This window comes from Hypanus sabinus, chromosome 4 (genome assembly GCF_030144855.1).
Source record: "Hypanus sabinus isolate sHypSab1 chromosome 4, sHypSab1.hap1, whole genome shotgun sequence".
NCBI classification, from domain to species: Eukaryota; Metazoa; Chordata; class Chondrichthyes; order Myliobatiformes; family Dasyatidae; genus Hypanus; species Hypanus sabinus.
Window position 1 is genome coordinate 81,737,804 of NC_082709.1, and position 13,077 is coordinate 81,750,880.

The 13,077-nt window shown below is 44.3% G+C and overlaps 1 protein-coding gene across 2 annotated transcripts in view; it reads right to left on the reverse strand.

The window, feature by feature from the left end:
- The window catches only part of usp37 (ubiquitin specific peptidase 37), an 84,688-nt gene extending 71,848 nt beyond the window's left edge, over positions 1-12,840 (reverse strand). The window contains exons 1-2 of one of the 2 annotated variants that reach the window (XM_059967538.1): positions 12,705-12,840; positions 1,695-1,904 (exon numbers count right to left, since the gene is read on the reverse strand). In XM_059967538.1, the coding sequence (XP_059823521.1) occupies positions 1,695-1,850 (156 nt within the window). In that variant the 5' untranslated portion in view covers positions 1,851-1,904; positions 12,705-12,840. Of the gene's footprint in view, positions 1-1,694; positions 1,905-10,330; positions 10,382-12,704 lie in introns of those variants that run through there. The other variant, XM_059967539.1, reaches the window with a different exon arrangement.
- Positions 12,841-13,077: the final 237 nt, after the last annotated feature.

The window sequence follows — 13,077 nt, forward strand, 5'->3', positions numbered from 1 at the left end:
CATGGATAAAGCAGCTAGCCAGTATTTTATCCCCCATGATCAAAGTATCAAAAACTAGAGAGTATGCACTTAAGGTGAGATGGGGTAATTCTAAAGATTTGTAGGACAAGCTTTGTTTTCTGCAGAGTGATTGGTATCTACAAAGCACTGACCAGGATGCTAGTGGAGGACGGTATGATTGAGGGATGCAAAAGGCTATCGTAGATAAACACACGATTGTACAGAGAGTGGACGGATTTGGACCTTACGTCTGTAGAAGGGATCTGTTCAGTACTTAATTACTAGTTTAATTAGTTCAGCACAATGTTGTAGGTCTAAAGGCCTGATTCTATTATATATTATTCTATTTATCTGCCTAGTCCCATTGACCTGCCCCCAGACCATAGCTTTCCATACTTCTTCCATCCTCATACCTATCCAAATTTCTCTTAAATGTTGAAATCAAACCCACATCCCTCACTTCTGCGACAAGAACACGTATACTGAATCGTATCATTTCGATGGTGAGATTGTGCTTGCCTGTGAGCATGCACATGTTCGACAACTGATTGCACAGTGAATCTATTGGGCCTCCCACAAATGGAAGAGACTCTCTTTCTATGCAGGTTTTCTAGAGCACATGTTTTCATTTCAGTGGGTCTGGCTCGTAGCTCCCACATTGTACGTTGCCCGGCGAGTAACGTGGCTAACGTGACTCAGTAAAATCGTTTAATCATACTACTTCAACATCATTCTTGCTCCGGGATATGCAACTGATATAATTCAGTAATAGATTTGAGTTCAAATAACTCAAATTATGTTCCAAATCTTCACTTATTTTGGTGCAACAGTACCTGGAATATCAAGACGTACAAAAAAGCTGGATGAACTCAGCAGGTCGGGCAGCATCCGTTGAAAGGAGCAGTCAACGTTTCGGGTTGAGACCCTTCGTCAGGACTAAAGAAGGAGGGGGCAGGGGCCCTAAAAAGAAGGTGGGGGGGGGAGGGTGGAAAACTAATCAGAAGAAAGATCAAGGGTGGGGGAGGGGAAGCAGGGAGGGGATAGGCAGGAGAGGTGAAGGGGAAAGCACTATGGGTAGTAGAAGAAGGCAGAGTCATGAGTGGTGATAGGCAGCTAGAAGAGGAGACAGAGTGAAGGTGGGATGGGGGAAGGGAGAGGGAGGGATTTACTGGAAGTTGGAGAATTCCTTCACATTCTCATTCGGGTATGTCCATACATGGCCTCCTCCACTGCCATGATGAGGTCAAACTTCAGTTGGAGGAACAACATCTCATATACCGTCGGGGTAGTCTCCAGCCCCTTGGTATGAACATTGAATTCTCCAACTTCAAGTAATTCCCTCCCTCTCCCTTCCCCCATCCCACCCTCACTCTGTCTCCTCTTCTAGTTGCCTATCACCTCTCATGACTCTGCTTTCTTCTACTACCCATAGTGCTTTCCCTTTAGATTCCTTCTTCACCTCTCCTGCCTATCCCCTCCCCCACCCTTGATCTTTCCTCTGATTGGTTTTCCACCCCCCCCCCACCTTCTTTATATGGCCCCAGCCCCCTCCTTCTTTAGTCCTGACGAAGGGTCTCGACCTGAAATGTTGACTGCTCCTTTCAAAGGATGCTGCCCAACCTGCTGAGTTCATCCAGCTTTTTTGTACGTCTTGAATTGACCACAGTATCTGCAGTGTACTTTGTGTTTAGTACCTGGAATGTTTTAGCAGGGCCTCCAGATTTGAAGATCACGATCAGAGAAGATTTATTGTCCTTCTCGACAATTTCAAAGCTCCCCTCCCTCCATTTTGTGGTGCCGGTCTGGATGCTGTGGATCCGGATCTGGCCAAACACTTTCATTAGTGCCATTGTGCAAAGGATTTAAATCAGGCTTGCAAGCAGCCGTCAACTCCACCAACAAACCTGTAACAGAGATTATTATAAATGGATTAGGTCCCCTGAAGAAATTAAATCTCACATAAAACTACCAAAGATACATCCTGTGACCAAGGACAACCAAACTCATGTTTTAAATCAAAAGCAAAACAATTGCAAATGATGAGAGTTAGGTAAGGCAACATCTATAGGGAGAGAATCAAGAGTTAATCTCAGATTGCTGACCCTGCATCAGAACCAGAATAATCACTGACATAGAATGAAGGACCTTACACAGCACAATAAAGGCTCTTCAGCCCACTAACCTACTCTGAGGTCAATCTAACCCTTCCCTCCCACTCAACTCTCCCTTTTTCTATCGTCCATGGGCCATCTAGGAGTTTCTTAAATGTCCCAAGTGTATTTGCCTCTACTGCTACCTCTGGCAGGTTGACCCATGCACCCACCACTGTGTGAAAAATATGCCTCTGACATCTTCCCCATACTTTCCTCCAAACACTTTAAAATGACAGGAATTTCGTTGTTTTGCAACAGCAGTGTAACACAAAGGCATAAAATTACAATAAAGATTGCTAAAGAGAAGAAATAATGAAGTAGGGTTCATGTACCATTTAAAAATGTGACAATCTATTTTTATTTTGTTTAGAGATACAGCGTGGAACAGGCTCTCTGGCCCAATGAGCCACACTACCTAGAACCCACCTATTTAACCCTAGCCTAATCACAGGACAGTTTACAATGACCAATTAACCTGTATGTCTTTGGAATGAGGAAACCCACCCAGTCACGGGCATTGTAAAGCATTGTGCTAAGGGCTACACTACTGTGCCACCCCACATCTGATTGCTGGAGGAAGAAGCTGTTCTTGAATTGTTGGATGTTGGTCTCTGAATATCGAACCCGAAATGTTAACTTGACTTTTGAGTATCTGCAACATTTTATATTTAATTCATGTTTTTAAGTTCCTGAGGGAAAGTGGAACACTACTCCCATTTCTCATTCTCCCCAAAGTGAGCCATGGCATGTCCTATCCTGCACCCACAGAAGATGCATTCCACCATCTCTCAGTTGACGAAGCTACTTTAAGCATAGATATTAATCAGCAACAAGGCTAAGTTATTAAGCTATGTTACAGAAGTTTAATGTTTTATAAAAAGGCCAAAATAAGAATTACTTTACCCTTAGAGCTCTTGCGTAGTCGTGCTTCATCTAAAGAGATCGTTACTCAAAATCAAAGTAAAATTTATTATCCAAGTATGAATAAAGTTTAGATTAGGCCTTTTTTAAAAAAAACATGTACACTGAAGCATCAAAACATACAGTGAAATGTGCTGCTTGCATCAACAATGTGCAATTCTCAAGTGTCACTACACTTCCAGCGCCAAGAAGCATGCCCATGATTCTCTGATCTTAACCCTTGGAATAGGAGAGGAAACTGAAGCACCTGAAGGAAACCCATGCAGTCACGGGGAGAAGGTAAAACCACCTTACAGACAGCAGCAGGAATTGAACCCGTGTCTTACAACTGGCTCACTGTAAATCAACGCACTAACCACTAGGCTATCATATTCTACCTTGAGATTCATTTTCTTGCATGAAAATATTACATGAAAATAAAGAAATACAATAGAATTTACTAAAGAACTCAATAATAAAACTGACAGAAAGCCTATATGGAAAAAGAGAACAAATTACAAAAAAAAAAATGAGAAGACGAGCTGTAGAGTTCTTGAAAGTCAGTCTGTAGATTGTGGAATCAAGTCAGTGTTGAGGCGAGTGATGCTATCCACGACGGTTCAGGTGCCCTAACGGTTGTTCCTGAACCAGGTGGTGTGGGATCTTATGCTCCTGTATTTACTTGGTCTTGTGATCCATTGGTCCACTCCTAGATTTTAAGAGTAATTTAGCAAGTCAGGCAGCATCTATAGAGAGAAATAAAGAGTCAATATTTCAGGCCAAGACTCTTCATCAGGACCCATGGTCTCGGGCCTGAAATGTTGACTGTTTTAATTTGTGAGCTTCAGAAGGAATTTCATTGCACCCTGGCACATCTGACAAACTAATCCAAATCTCCATTTCCTTCACTTCCATTCCAACACTGGTGTCGTCTAAATCACTTAGTGATATAGAGGACAACAGCACAGAAACAGGCCTTTCAGCCCATCTATTCCATGCTGAGCTGTTATTCTCCCTCGACACATTGGCCCAAAACCCTTCATCAGGACTGGGAAGGGGGAAGATACCACAATAATGTGGGGCAAGAGAAAGGAGTACAAGCTGCCAGGTGTGTGAGGGAGTAAGAACCTCGGAGGTGATAAGGGCTGGAGAAGAAGGGCCCCAGGTGAAGGAGATACGTAAGTGAGGAGAAGAGGCATGAGGCCAGAGTGGGGAATAGAGAAAGAGGAAAGGGGGATGGGGAAAAATGGCTGGAAGTTGGAGGGCAGAGGATACCTAGTCAAAATATGAGATTGTAGCGGTGTGCTACATGCAGCGCTAAAATTATGACACGGAGTCGGTAACTGCAGTTGAAGGAAAAAACTTTATTCGAAATCCTCAGCCTCACTTTTAAGCCTCCCTCAACCTGCCCCCCCGTGGCGCAGAGGCTCCAAAGCTCTGTGCTCGCAAACCCCCGTAGGCTATCTAATTGTGAGCCGGTTCGGATGTGCCAGGAAATGGGTCGCCACAAGATGTTGCTCCTCCAATCTGAGAATGGACTCATGGTAGGAGAGGAGACCACAGACCAACATGTTAGGACAGGAATGGAAATAGGAATTAAAATGTTTGGCCACTGGGAAATTTGATTTTTTTGCCGATGGAGCAAAGGTGCTCAAAGTGGCCCCCCAAAGACAGTCGGATCTCAGCAAATAGAAGAGGCCAGATCTGGAGTACCAGATGTAGTCGATGATCCCAACAGATTAGCAGATGAAGTCTTATCTCACCTGTAAGGACTGTTTGGGGACCTAAATAGAGTTGAGGACAGAGGTGAATGAGCAAGTGTACACTTCAGCCACTTGCAGGGATAAGTGGGACGGGTTGAGTGGACAAGGGAATAACTGAGGGAACGACCTCTGTAGAAAGCGGAATGTTGGGGGGGGGGGGGGGGGGGAATACAGACGAGTTTGATGATAGGGTCCTGTGGAAGATAGCGGATGTTGCGGGAAATGATGCGTTCAATGCGGAGTCTCAAGGGGTGGTGGGCAAGGACAAAAGGAACTCTATCCCTGTTAAGGAAGTGGGAAGATAAGCTGAGTACTGATATCCAGGAAAAGGAGGAGACGTGAGTGGGGGCAGCATCAATGGGGGAGTTTGGAAACCCTGTTCTTTGAAGGAGGACATCTCTGATGTGAAGTGCTCCCCTTCCACCTTCCTTTCCAGTCCTGAAGGGTCTTCATGTGAAACGCCAACTGTTTCTTCCTCAGCATAAAAGCTGCCTGACCTGCTGAGTTCCTCTAACATTCTGCATGGGTTGCTCTGGATTTCTAACATCTGCAGAATCTCGCGATTAAGAATAATTTTCCAGCAACTTTACTGCCAAATCTGTTACCAACAGTTGTTTTTGAATTGGAAGAGCTCACTTGCACCATTAATTCCTGCAATTTCTGACACTACAGATCAGTGTTACAACTCTCGCTTGTAATACTTCTAAACATACCTATAACTTGAACAAAATCCAAGTTTTGGGTACCTTTACAACAGTGAAAAACCTCAACCATTCCAGATGTGTAATTTTGGAATTTTTAGGTCAGCGTTCCTGGGCTTGGATATCTGCCCTCTTATCAACTGACATGATAGGCCAAGTCATTGAGTACATTTAAAACAGAGGTTGATGGTTTTTGATTAGTCAGGGTGACAAAGATTATGTGAAGAAGGCAGGAGAATGGTTTGAGGGGGACAGTAAATCAGCCATAATCAAATGGTGGAGCAGACTTGATGGGCTGAATGGCCTAATTCTGCTCCTACTGTAGGTCCTGTGATAGAAATCATGGAAGACAGAAACATGGAGAGATGTGTAAGAGGGAAAGGTTAGATTGATTTTAGAGTAGGTTAAAAAGTCAACACAACATCGTGGGCTGAAGGTGCTGTAGTGTTCTATATTCAATGACAAATGTTTAAAATTCTATAATTCCAGGATCTCCCAATGATAAGACAAGAGCTACCATTGGGAAGGAGGTACAGTAGCCATTGGACCCACATCACCAGGCTCAGGAACAGTAAATACTCTTCAACCACCAAGGCCCTGAACTAGCATGGATAGCTTCACTCACCTCAATGCTGAACTAAATCCACAACCTCTGGATTCATTTTCAAGGACTCTACAACACATTTTCCATTTTTATAAACTTACTTATTTGTATTTGCAGCTTGTCTTTTTCTGCGCATTGGTTGTCAGTCTTTAAATGTTGTTTTTCATTGATTCTACTGTGAATGTCCACAAGAAATTGAATCTCAAGGCAGTATATGGTGACAAATACATACTTTGATAATTAATTTATTTTGAACTTTGAGTGAAAAATTGTGAGTTGCCAGGACCAGCAGCTGAACACTAGTAGCTTAGGAGAGGCTAAAATCAGAAAATGATTCAAAGAACTGTGACCATGGTGATAGCCAGGGAATTAGGATTCATTAAAAGAACTAAGGCATCATCGGAAATATAATAAGACCCGAAGGACCACAATACCTCAGTGATGCATTGCTCACACACAGCACGAGCTTCAAAAACACAAATTACTCTTGGGGGAATCATCAGCAATACACTACATGGGAGTCAGCTTATGTTAAAGGATAAACACATCTCAAATCACATGATTATAGAAGAGGAATCAGAATCAGGATTATCATCAATCACATACATCATGACACTTCAACATGGGGAAATCTGCAGATGCTGAAAATTCAAGCAACACACACAAAATGCTGGTGGAACATAGCAGGCCAGGCAGCACCTATAGGAAGAAGTACAGTTGACATTTCGGGCTGAGACCCTTCGTCAGGACTAACTGAAAGAAAAGATAGTAAGAGATTTGAAAGTATGAGGGGAGGGGGAAATCCAAAATGATAGAAGACGGGAGGGGGTGGGTGAAGCTAAGAGCTGGAAAGGTGGTTGGCAGAAGGGATACAGAGCTGGAGAAGGGAAAAGAACATGGGATGGGAGACCTAGGGAGAAAGAAAGGGGGAGGGGAGCACCAGAGGGAGATGGAGAACAGGCAAAGAGTGACGGGCAGAGAGAGAGAAAAAAGAGGGGGGGAATAAATAAATCAATCAGGGATTGGGTAAGAAGGGGAGGAGGGGCATTAACAGAAGTTAGAGAAATCAATGTTCATGCCATCAGGTTGGAGGCGACCCAGACGGAATATAAGGTGTTGTTTCTCCAACCTGAGTGTGGCTTCATCTTGACAGTAAAGGAGGCCACAGACTGACATAGAATAATGGGAATGGGCCCATTCCATCTTGGCTAAATTATTAACCCTCTCAACCCCATTCTCCTGTCTTCTCTCCATAACCTTTGACATTCTTACTAATCAAGAACCTATCAACCTCCACTTTAAACATGCCCAATGAATTGGCCTCCACAGCTGTTTGTGGTAATAAATTCCTCAGGTTCACCATCCTTGGGCTAAAGTAATTCCTCCTCATCTCTGTTCTGAAGGCTGTCTCTATTCTGGGGCTGTGCCTCTGGTCCTAGACTCTCCCACTGTTGGAAACATCCTCTCCAAGATTATTTCTATTTGTCACATGTTCATCAAAACATGAAGTGAAATGGATTATTTTCATCAATGACTAACGCAATCTGAGATTCTCCTGGGGACAGACACAGATATATCCATGCTTCTGGCACTAGCACTGCATGCCTACAATGTTCATTTGGTATTCTTACAAGAGAAGCCGGTACTGACCAGTACCAGGTGTGGGGGTTTGCAGTAAATGCACAAACATAAAAATATGCCCAAACATTATCACTGTCCGCAGACAGCTGCTTCCTAATGTGAGAAACCACCTCTCTCTTCTACCAAGATCAGTAAATTGAAGGCAATAACACACAAGGTTGAGCTAGTGATGACATGCCTCTGCCACTAATATGTTTAATACTGAGTTCAACCCAAATATTTCCACTAGACCACATTTACATCACTCAGTCATTTTGCCTCTTTATGTCCCATTCCCTTCCTGTCTCTGCACTTAGCACTATCTAACTTAACTTCTATCTCTGATGAAAGACCATTAGCTAAAGTTGCAAAGACGTACGGGTCAGGGTAGTAAGTTGTGGGCATGCTATGCTGGTGATGGAAGCAAGGCGATTATCTGATCTGCCCCCAAAACAATATCCGACTGTGTTGGTTGTTGATGAAAACAGCCCTTTTCACTTCATGCTTTGATGAATATGAAACAATAAAGCTAATCTCTTTTTAAAGCAACACACACAAAATGCTGGATGAACTCAGCGGGTCAGGAAACATCTATGAAAATGAATAAACAGTCAACATTTTGAGCCAAGACCCCTTATCAGAACTGAAAGGAAGGGTGAAGTTAGGGGGAGGGAAAGGAATACAAGCTAGAAGGTGATAGGTAAAGGGGAGAGAGGGGATGAAGAGAAAAGTTGGCAGGTGATAGCTGGAAAAAGTAAAGGGTCAGACAAGAAGGAATCTCATAGGATAGAACAGTGAACCACAGGAGAAAGGGAAGGAGGAGGGGCACTGGGCTGGAAGTAATAGGCAGGTGAGAAGAAATGGTAAGGGGAGAGCCAGAGTGGGGTTATTGAAGAAGCAAGGGAGAGGGGAAAAAATATTACTGGAAGTTGGAGGAATTAATGTTCATGTCTTTAGGTAGGAGGAAAGCCAGACAGAATGAGGTGCTACTCCTCCAAAATGAGAGTGGAGTCATTGTGGCTGGAGACGAGCCCTTGGACCAATGGGGACTGGATTAAAATGGTTCGTTACCAGGAAATTCTGCTTGTTGTGGACAGGGCTAAGCTGCTCGATAAAGTGGTCCCCAAATCGATGCAAGGTCTCACCAGTGTAGAGGCTGCAGCATCAGAAGCACCGGATACAGTAGTTGACCCTGGAAGGACTGTTTGAGGACCTGAATGGAAGTGTGGTAAAATCCTGTTGAAGATGTGTAAGTTGTGGAGAATGATGTGCTGGATATGGAGGCTCATGGGGTCCTAGGCAAGGGCAAGAGAAACTCTATTCCTATTAAGGTAGTGGGAAGATGGGGTGAGGGTGTTTGGGAAATGGAGATACAGATGAGGGTAAAATCAATGGTGGAAGAAGGGAAATCCCATTCTTTGAAGGAGGAGGACATCTCAGATGTCCTTGAATGGAAAGCCTCACCTTGGGAACAGATGCTGCAGAGACCAAGGAATTGAGAAACGGAAATAACAGTTTTACAGGAGATAGGGTGAGAAGAGGTATAGTCAAGATAGCTATGTGAATCGGTTTTTTAAATTAATCTTTTTTAAAAAATTCCTCAAACCTTGTCACAATAATCAGCAGCTGTGGGCTCCTCTAAGCAGCTGCCTAGCACTCTGAAAATTAAAATAAATGATGCCGTTTCCTCAGTTCGTAATGTAATTAAGAAAAGGCAGTTAACAGGAATGGTGGAGGTCAAGTTGAGGTCTGGAAGACCAAGAAAACTTTCTCTGAGAACTGCTCATAGGATTACTAGAAAGGCAAATCAAAACCTCCGTTTGACTGCAAAAGACCTTCAGGAAGATTTAGAACACTATGGAGTGGTGGTGCACTGTTCTACTGTGCAGCAACACCTGCACAAATATGACCTTCATGGAAGAGTCATCAGAAGAAAACCTTTCCTGCGTCGTCACCACAAAATTCAGCGTCAGAAGTCTGCAAAGGAACATCTAAACAAGCCTGACGCATTTTGGAAATAAGTCCTGTGGACTGATGAAGTTAAAATAAAATGTTTTGGCTGCAATGAGCAAAGGTATGTTTGGAGAAAAAAAGGTGCAGAATTTCATGAAGAACACCTCTCCAACTGTTAAGCACGGGGGTGGATCGATCATGCTTTGAGCTTGTGTTGCAGCCAGTGGCACGGGGAACATTTCACTGGCAGAGGGAAGAATGAATTCAATTAAATACCAGCAAATTCTGGAAGCAAACATCACGCTGTCTGTAAAAAAGCTGAAGACGAAAAGAGAATAGCTCTACAACAGGATAGTGATCCTAAACACACCTCAAAATCCAGAATGGACTACCTCAAGAGGCACAAGCTGAAGGTTTTGCCATGGCCCTCACAGTCCCCCATCATCAAAAATCTGTGGATCAGCCTCAAAAGAGCAGTGCATGCAAGATGGCCCAAGAATCTCACAGAACTAGAAGACTTTTGCAAGGAAGAATGGGCGAAAATCCCCCAAACAAGAATTGAAAGACTCTTAGCTGGCTACAGAAAGCATTTACAAGCTGTGATACTTGCTAAAGGGGGTGTTACGAAGTACTGACCATGCATGGTGCCCAAACTTTTGCTTCGGACCCTTTTCCTTTTTTGTTATTTAGAAACTATAAAAGATAGAAATAAAATACTTGCTTAAAATATTAAAGAAATGTCGCATCTTTAACTTTAGGCATTTTGGAAATCAGGTAATCTTTTACTCACTTGGCTATTCACAGTAACAGAAATTTTGACTAGGGGTGCCCAAACTTTTGCATGCCACCGTATATCTGATCTTCTTCTGATTTCTTCCTTTTTCCTAATCACATACTTTCCCTAACTCAGACCCAAGAATTAGCCTGTTTTCCTTCTATTTCAGTCTGCTGTTGAGTTTTACAGTGTCTATTAAGATCATGTCTTCAATGTGAGAATGTTTTCACAAACAATGCACAACAGTTTTCCTGACAGACCCACTATAAATAAAAGCTAATTTTCCCACTGTTCATCGAGTTCACGCTTACTATCACTTTCTGCTTTTCTTTTGCACTGTGACGGATAACTGAATGTACAAACGAGGCTTAATTTTCGAATAAGTACAAAACTGCAAATGTTCACAAAGGACGAACAAAGCACAACTCCGTAGCGCATGAGTGTTAATTGTAAACCAATTGGCAAAAACCTGCAATGCGCCGCTGGTGCAGATACCTGGCTCCTCAGTATCAAACAATTATTAAATGTGTATTGAATAGTTATGGAACGACTGCAGAACAAAAGTCCTTCTTTCCTAGTTTGACTCATTTAACATTTTTAAAAATTGAAAACAGATTAATGCGAAAGAAGATAACATTCGCCAAAAGATGTGCACTAAAAAATAAAATCGCTAAAAATAATTGCTAAGTTTTAGATTTATTCTCAGTAAAATCCTTTTCTAGCTCTAAGCTACTTCTTTTTACAAATCGGTTTTTGGTTAATACTTTTTGCATGAGTAGACTTTTTTATTATTATCACTGGGGTGCAATGCGCCACTTTAGGCACATGCACCATAGGTTGGCCATCCCTGTTGTAACAAATAATGCTAATCTTCAACCTTTTCAATCATTAGTGCAATTGGGGAGGGAATTTCAAGATCTTGGTCCAATAATACTGAGGGACTGCCAACATATTTCCAAATTTAGATAGCACCTGTCTTGGATCTCAGGTGCCTGGTGCCTTCACTCTTCTTGGTGGCATAGGTTGGGGTGGTCCTGTCATACACTTGGCAAATAATTGTCATGGCATTTATTAGAAAAGGTGCATACTGGAGTCACTCCAACTCCCCCACCCACGTGGCTTTACCTATCACCTAGCTTGTACTCCTTACACCATCTTCCCCCTTCCTTCCCAGTGCAGATGAAGGGACTCGGTCCAAATCAACTGTTTATTCCCTTCCGTAGATACTGAGTTCCTCCAGCATTTTGTGTACTGCTTTGAAGTCAATGGTTTGTCAGTGGCTGAGGAATGAATGCTTAGCTTAGAGGATGGGAGGCATCAAGCAAGTTGCTGGATCTGAATTCTTCTAGCAACTGAAGGTGTGATGGTGTATGAACACATCACTTATATCCTCAGCATCCAATTTGACATGATCTGACCAATCCTTCCTAATACCAGCAAACTACGCAAAGCACTGAACATGCCCCACAACCACAGCAAAAAAAAATAGCTACAAAACATTCAAAACACAGGGATAGTAATCTGTAGCACCTCACTAACTACCTGCATTGCTCATTTCCTGTCACCCAATTCCACAGCCACATCATTACCGACCTCTCCCCATCCCAGTTCAGTGCATTCGCTCTCAATCTCACACACACTCCACACTCTTCCTTCCCCTCCTCCAATCATGGAACCTGACCTACCCCTCCTCCCGCCTAGTTATTCCCTCTGTCCTTCAACTCTCCTCCTGCCCCCAATCCCACTCCCTCCCCTCCACCTCTCAATCCTGCCACTCACTCCCTCCCCTCAGTCCCAACACTTCACCTCCATCCCACCAACTCTAACTCCCTCTCAGACCCCATCCCTCCCCCAGCTCCCAATCTTACCACCTCACCTCCCTTCCATCCACACCTTTATCCTGCCTCTCTCATCCCTCAATCCGGTCACGCCAGCACTTTACCAGACTCTCACCCCCACCTCTCAACATCCTCTCACTCCCGATTCTCCACTCCAACGAGACCAGGCGAACGGTGAAGGGGACCCACACGGGGTCCCGGCATATTACCGGGCAGTTCCCATGGAAACCCTCACTCCCGCCACTTACCTGCCGTTCTCAGGGAGACCGCCTACCCGTCGTTCCCGCCACTTACCTGGCGTTCCCATGGAAACTGCTCCCCGGAAACTCACCGTCGGCCCCCGTGCAGACCACCCCTCCCCCCCCCTCCTCCAGCCCCGCGCGCTCCCGCCACTTACCGGGCTGCCCGTTCCCATGGATACCGCTCCCGCGCGCCGCCCGGGCAGACCGTCACCACCGCGAGATGGCGGGAACCAGACTCGCGCTCCCAGGCTGCACCGCGCGCACTAGCCCGACGGGAAACCCAACCCCCGCCCCGGTTCACCCCCCCCCCCCCCCGCATTGAATCGCTGCCGTCCGCCGGCGGATACCGGGGAAACGCGGAGTGGGGGGGGGGTAGAATAAATAAATGGCTCCACGTTCCGGTCTGAAAAGGCGGCCAGTAAAACCACTGCCGGCCTGCCCCCTCTCCATCAAAATATTGCCTCATCAAAAATATATTTTCTTTTTAACATTCTGTCTGATTTCAGCAATCCTCCGGTACTTTTATTC